The sequence below is a fragment of the Oncorhynchus nerka genome, linkage group LG3 (genome assembly GCF_034236695.1).
Source record: "Oncorhynchus nerka isolate Pitt River linkage group LG3, Oner_Uvic_2.0, whole genome shotgun sequence".
In the NCBI taxonomy this organism is placed as follows: Eukaryota; Metazoa; Chordata; class Actinopteri; order Salmoniformes; family Salmonidae; genus Oncorhynchus; species Oncorhynchus nerka.
The window spans coordinates 46378493-46386006 of NC_088398.1; the positions used below are offsets into that span (position 1 = coordinate 46378493).

The 7514-nt window shown below is 37.6% G+C and overlaps 1 protein-coding gene across 1 annotated transcript; it reads left to right on the plus strand.

Annotated features, from left to right (window-relative positions):
- Positions 1-1606: 1606 nt before the first annotated feature.
- hoxd9a (homeobox D9a) lies at positions 1607-4461 on the plus strand. The gene is made up of 2 exons (XM_029634094.2): positions 1607-2237; positions 2540-4461. Exons 1-2 carry the CDS (start codon positions 1682-1684, stop codon positions 2782-2784), a joined length of 801 nt encoding a protein of 266 aa, XP_029489954.1. The 5' UTR covers positions 1607-1681; the 3' UTR covers positions 2785-4461.
- Positions 4462-7514: the final 3053 nt, after the last annotated feature.

Sequence of the window (7514 nt, forward strand, 5' to 3'; positions counted from 1 at the left end):
ATCAAAACGGTTGTTTCCATACCACCTAAATATAATATAGTGTATATATAGTGTACAATAATGTTTACTTCTGATTAAAAACAATAATAATTGAAATAAAATATTGGCGCAACATTCTGTCATGATTCAAAATGTTGCTTATGTTGATGCAGTTAAACGTCATGAGATGGTTTGTTTTGTTTTGTAGGCTTATAATTGCATATAGTTTGCCCACTAGTAGACTTGTCTTCAGCCACTGTGTACAGTCCAACCCAAGTGTATAGCTCTTTATCTGTGCAGACTATTTGAACTCGGTACTCCTATTTTCCGCTTTCCTTTGCCTCACTTTTACTCACACATCACCCCGTCATGTCCAGATGAATGAATGCTGAAACGCACACACACACACACACACACCACCACCACCAACAACAACGATTGTATGGTTTTATTTAACATTGGCCCCCTTGGCCGCATCATTCGTTTGGTAACACTTTACTTAAAGCATCCAGGTATAGGCTAATGCTCTATAACGTGTTATAAGCATATGTGAGCCCTTATACGGTCTTATAACAAGACCTATAATATGCTATGTCTCTCGAGCAAACGCTGACGAAGCGGGGACCTAATGTATGGACCTAATGACGTTCAAGCACAACTTCATTGGCAGCTCACCGCGGTGTGGTTCTGTTCCTTCTTTCTCCTTGTTTTTGCTCCATCCTGACCATGGATTTGAAATACATCGGTTTATGGATTTTATTTACGTTTCTAGGCCTATTCATTGTATATGTGTCTTGATGAGAGTTTGCAAAAGTAGGCTAGTTCCAATGCTATTGCGGTGAGTCGTCGACTAATAGCCTAATCAAGAAGTTATGTGTTCTCAAAAGTAAGAAAACCTAAAAGGCCCTCTTAAATCTAGATTTTTAGACATTACTCTGCACAGATCCACTTTGTTGCGCCAAGAGTCCGTTTTATTAAGGGCACATTAATGTATAATCAAACGCACCTCATAAAGATTTTATTGATCATAAAAACATTAGGCCTATGGCTCTCCTTTAGATACATACAATTTGTATACAAATAATACTTCCGGATTCAAACTTACAAGACCAACCAAACTAGTGAAAGTGACTCCTGTTTAATAAAAACGAACAATTCCAAAACAGAGTCGGTGCGGAAATGGTGTCTCGTTATTTTACAGCATGTTATTACATTTATTTTACGAGGACTTACAACTCAGAAGTCTATAAAATGTTTTACAGGCATTGAGTGTATGACATACCTTATGACGATATCTTGTAAGAGTTTACATGCATAATATGCAATGGCATCAATGTTGAGTGGTGGTTGTGAAATAAATGTGTGTATTAATCTGTTGACGTAAAAAAAAAAAAAAATAGTCCGGCACCGCCCTCAACCGTATGTATGCACATTCAAAAGGCCCAGAAACACAGAATTTCTTAAGGTTTTACATTTTTTCTCTTCAAACATTTGGTTTTATTGGCACTCTTGAATAAATAGGCAAATTAAAGATAGGCCTACCGTTACCAGCGGACTGATTTACTCACTGTATTGGTAAATATGATCACGTGATTCATGTAACCAATCCCTGAAGATTAAGCCAGCAAAAATACTATGATTGTTCAGAGGGAAGGTTTCCGTAACAGTGTAACCTTTTATATGACTACGAAGGGATCCAAAAATGTCGACCAGTAGCACTCTAAGTAACTATTATGTGGACTCTATAATGGGGCATGAAGTGGAGGATGTGTACGGGGCGCGTTTTATCCAGGGTCCGCACACTACGACCTCAAGGCCATCAGGTGTTGGGGACAATGCAGATTTTTCCTCCTGCAGTTTTGCACCCAAGTCAGCCGTTTTCCCAGGGTCTTGGTCCTCTGTTCACACGCAGTCCACTGCCGCAGTGTCAGGGATTTACCATCCTTACGTCCACCAGTCCCATCTCTCCGCAGCAGACAGCAGATATGTTCGGTCCTGGATAGACCCAATTTCTAACGTTTCTTTCTCCGGCTTTCACTCTAACAGTCGGCATTATGGAACCAAGCCCGAAAGTTTACCACCGAAAAGGACTGAGAGTGCCACTTTTGAGACAGAGACTCCGGTGGTCGACCCTGGCCCTGATTACGCATGTGGAGTATCCGAATGCCCAGAAAAAGTAACCAAAGAGAGCGTTGGCAGTGATATGTCGAGTCACAGCGAGCCTAAAGAAGAGAAACAACAACAACAACTTGACCCAAGTAAGTAAACGGAATTGCCCCCTGATTTACAACCGTAAGAACTGTAGGAGCTGGGTGTGTAAAACTGGAGGTTTTACTAACCTATAAAAGTGTCTAGCTCATAACCACGGGCCGAAAAAAACTACCCACTGCTGTAAAGTGGGTATTTAACACAAAAGTGTGATAATAATTATATCCACAAATTCAGTCTTTTGCACAATTATACAGTATTTAATTACATTCCGATGCTTGTATTTGCTATTTTATTTCGTTTTCCTGCTTATTCTCATGTGAGTTTCAACTTTGTCCCCTCTCTTCTCCAGACAACCCTGCAGCAAACTGGATTCATGCACGGTCAACAAGGAAGAAGCGATGTCCATACACGAAATATCAGACACTAGAACTGGAAAAAGAATTCCTCTTCAACATGTATTTGACACGAGATCGACGATACGAAGTTGCTCGAATTCTCAATTTAACTGAAAGGCAGGTCAAAATCTGGTTCCAGAACAGAAGAATGAAAATGAAAAAGATGAACAGAGAGAGAGGCAGTAAGGATCACTTATAACTAGACTGGGTGTAGTCCCTCGCCTTTTGATGTATCATATTGTTGTGATTACTTAGAATAAAAGGTTGGTTGGAGCTTAAGCTATGCATTTTTGTGTTGATGTATCAAATGGAAAGGTTGACTCAACATGCCCGGAAATACGCTGTCTTTCTTTTTTGTTTTAATCAAAGTAAATGTTGAGTCTTAAACGAATTACTCTATTGATTAACCCGAGCTCGAGTATTTATGCCCAAAATGAGACCAGGGAATAATATGCTTGCATATATAGTTTTCTTAGTCGTGTAGCCTTTTAGAAAAAAAAATCGAATGTTTTAAGAAGTTGCATTTATGCTTTATATTTCGGCGAAAGAATCCTCACGCAAATTGGAAATGATTTAACAAAGTAGAGGCCAACTGAGTATGTTTGTCCTACTCTAGGGCAAGAATTTAAAACGAAAGGGTCATGTTTTTGAGTATTTATGATATTGTCATCATGTTTTTTCTGAGGTTGCTAGTTTTGCAAAAAGACAAGAATGCTATTGGGCGTAGCCTTAATCATTACATAGGCTAATATTCCTGCATTTTTACAATCCAATTCCGGCTGTATTTAACCGTTAAATTGTTCTTAAATCACATTTTCTGCTCAGTGGTTTTGCAGTGGTTGTCCCTATATAGACATGCTTGTTATTAGCCTAGCTACATTGTATTTGAATATATATATATATATATATTTCAATTTGAGATGCATTGCTGTATATAGTTATTCCTGACGCTCTGAACACCAATTCAACAACGTGTATTAACCGACTCTTAATATAAAGCTATGGGCTAGTGTAGGCCCCATCGCATCAAAGCAGTACTTCGTAAGAATTGAGAGGGAGGACTAATAACGCCTTATTGCAAACATAATTAGATGGGTTGATGAGGGGCGACGTAGGCTTAATGATAACGTTTCTTTCACTTAAATACATTTATTTTGGTTAATCTGTATGAGCCTGGAGATTCAATGATTGGACATTTCGTTGTCTTTAAAAAAATGTTTTAAGGTCTGCAGAATGAAACATCTAAAAGGTGCCACTTGGTGTAGTGAACTACCATTTCAGGATTGTTTTCCTAGTATGAATTTGGCTTACAAGGTGGTTGGACTTCACTTGAAAAGTAGGAGAATGAACATGGTTTAAAAAGACTAGTAATAAAGAATTTATGATTGGGAGAGGTGTTGCACGGATTTCCAATTTATTGTCCAACCTGTACGTATAATTGCTTTAAAGCAGGAAGAAACGTGGTCCAATAAACCCATATAGATGGCTAGACGTCTGGTCTAAATGAGTTTATGAGCCAGGGCAATAATTGCACTCTCCTTTGAAACACTCTTACTTGGGGTGTTTGAGTCTGTTGCTGACTAACAGAAATGCAGCCATTTTTTTCTACAGGGTGTCTGGTCGATAAATTGTCTGTCTTCGTGACTGAGAGGAAATCAGACCCCCTAATGGATAGAAAGTCACGTTTATTCATCAACTGCATTTCCTATTGAGAGGGCAAAACTTCACTTTGACTGCTGCCTAGAAGGCCGTTTACAGCGGTGGATCTATTGGCACTGCAAGGGTGGATTTAGACCCTGTTTCTGAAATTCCATGAAATGTCACATGTAATTACTGTTCTGTGTGTAAAAAAAAAAGACCTGCGTTTTATGTGAAACGTACATTGTTTATCAGGGGGTGTTGAAACATCTGAGAATACAGTTGGATTTTGATGCATAATTTGTAATCGCTCTGGTTACTTTGCTGAAAATAAATAATGATGATTGACACATTAATTCCCCCTATTCTCCAAGTATTGCTAAAGTGGTCTACTAGATAGTATTATTGGTTAATGAAGAGAGACAACTTATTCTATACTGGGGGAGCATTTTGTTGGTAATCAAGAGCGCTAGAGGGCGACGTTGTTCTACACAAGACTACATCTCAATGGCGGTCGATGGGTTGATCGAGGTATAGGCCCTAAATGTTTGTTTCAAATATAATATTCAATTAATTAATTAAAAATATATATTTTCTAAAGATTGGAGGCTTTGTTAGATCGCTTTTATCGGTAGATAGAATATAGGCCTATAGGCCTACATCAAATAACATATTGAGTGTTATAGTTGCAATTATAGATTTGGCGAAAATTCTCATTTAGTATTGTGTCGCTGACTAGATTTTTTATTTTAACCCTTAAATATAATGAGCGTAATTAGCCTATAACCATACCTACATTAATAACAGAAAACAGTGAAAATATGCTTTTACATTAGAGCAATCGGTATAATAGTTTGTAATTAATGATTTGAGTTACTATGATAATTAATAGGATTATTATTAATTACGATTATTTATTTGTTTATTTGTATTAGTTGATTTATTGGTTCACCTAGGCCTAGCAGAAATGTCCTTGAAATGTTAGCGAAGACCAATGAAAAGGAAAGGATAGGCCTACATATACGAAAATATTAGAACTGTTTTCTTTCATGGGACAAACACTGAACTCTGAAGTCCCTCCACTTGTATTTTTTTTCAGCCTCATCCAGTGATGTTAACTACTGTACATATAATTCTAGGATGTTTTTGCTCCTACGGTATGCGGTTGTATCATCATCATCTGTTGACCTTGCCTCTTTGTAGGTTTCTTTTTTCCGCTATTTTGGGGACAAAGTTATCTATGAGTCTCATTAAAAACAAACATATAAATAATATATACCGCAGGACAAGTCGACCTATAGCAAAACATTCTTCCGTCCCTGGTTCCTTTCATGCGTTGGGATCAGAAGAAACGGAAAATGTGTCTTTAGGTGTGCTTGATCAATGTTCAGCAGTCGACAGTTACTGACTTCTGGAATTTAAAAAACTAAACCAACCGTAAGACTGTTGGACAACAAAACTAGCCTACTCCAGTCACAATTGAATCGTTGGAATTGTCCTTAAAATTAGGCAGAAATGTGTTGTTATTTCGAGCCTTTATATTGCAGTTGGGCCTACAAACAGAAAAGGCATTTCTTGCAGCTTACAATTGAGCCTTTCCACAAGCTTGTCTGTTGGGTCTGTAGCAGCCTCTGCATCAAGTTCAATAATTTTATAATCATGCAAAGCAGCGCGCAAGTTATCAACCGAATCCTTGTGGAATTACGTGTCATGGCGACTGCTCTAAATTTCACAAATACGATAATTTACAGAGACAGCAAGCCTTTACGACACCGCAAGAGACCGAGCTGCTACAATACCTTGACTATAAATCGTCCGGTGGTAATACTGGCGAACTACCAGAGCGCCTAAATGAAAGCCCGTCTTTTCCACAGACGCTCCTCTGGATGAGACCTCAAGGTTGGTTGATTCTCGTAAAATGTGCTTTCAAATCACGTACAGGCCCAATTCCTAGGCTTACTATTTTCAAAAATATCCTTCTCTTGCCGTAAAATTGCACAATTCTTTGAAAATAATGATAATATGCTGGAATGGAACATTGCATAATGCAGTCTTCTAACCCCTAGTGAGGAGAAGAAACAGACAGTCGGTAGGCCATAAAACTGAAGCAGAAGAAAGAATTTTGCCTCCAACCCCATGTGACCAGGGAGATAAGGTTCGATCTGTCGACCCCACACTAAGAAAATGAGTTTACCATTTAAAAAATGCTGTCTCCAATGGTACCAATCCCACTGAAACACAACAATAGAATGCAACAGAATACAATCCCCATTTTACGCACGCATTACGCATACCCATGCCCAGCCGAATCACGCTGAAATATACACACGAAAACATCCTAAAGGCCATTTGTGTACACTGCCTTCTCGCTGTCTTTACAGACCCGAAGCACATTGGTACTATCATGAAAGAAAGACTGCTACAATGAATTGTACTCATAATAATAATAATAATAACATACACATGTAATGTAAGTTTATGTTTCTTTGTTGCTTAGTTTCCCCAAGAAAATACTGAGCAATGATTAATACGCCAAAATACATTATAGTATTTAAAAAAATTTTTTTTACATCTTATGACATAATGCGTAATAGTCTTTAAAAAATCATAGTCCTGGATTCCCTGGACTAATAGGGATACATTTGGTTTGCCTTAATAATACGTGCATGTGTGCTGTATTATTGTGTTTAGGTAGCCTATATTTGCGTAAATATTCAATCATGGTCCTTTATTTCACCTTTATGAATTCAATATATGAAAAATAGGCCCACAAGTATAACTTGTTAGTTAGAACAGCACCTCATTTTATGATTTTAATATCCTAGGAGTAAAGGATGATAGTCTGGCCAAAAAGGTGTGTGAGGACTACTGCATGCATAGCTTAGTAGGTCTAAAGAGTTTTTTTCTTCTCAATAAATATTTGTTGTACCCTATTTTCAACGCCACATTGAGCCTGGTCGAATTTGTTTCGGTTATGCGTTATGCGACATTGTAACCAACGCAAGACATACATTTAGCCACAACGGAAATGTTGCTAATGAAAATATTATCTTTGATTAGTGGTAAAAATATTGCATAGTGCCAGTGCCAATGAAGGTTTTCATTATTATTTTGTATCTTGTTTTTACAACAAAAAAAATACTATGTTGGCCTCATGAACTAAAAAAATACTATGTTGGCCTCATGAACAAAAAAAATACTATGTTGGCCTCATGAACTAAAAAAATACTATGTTGGCCTCATGTTTCCTGTTATATAAGACCAAATGTACTTTATTACAACCATTGACCT

Bases quoted from the DNA above. Each gene is read 5' to 3' on its own strand.
- hoxd9a (XM_029634094.2), top strand. From the start codon at position 1,682: ATGTCGACCAGTAGCACTCTAAGTAACTATTATGTGGACTCTATAATG. The intron at 2,238-2,539 runs GTAAGTAAACGG...TCTCTTCTCCAG, and splicing joins ACAACAACAACTTGACCCAA to ACAACCCTGCAGCAAACTGG.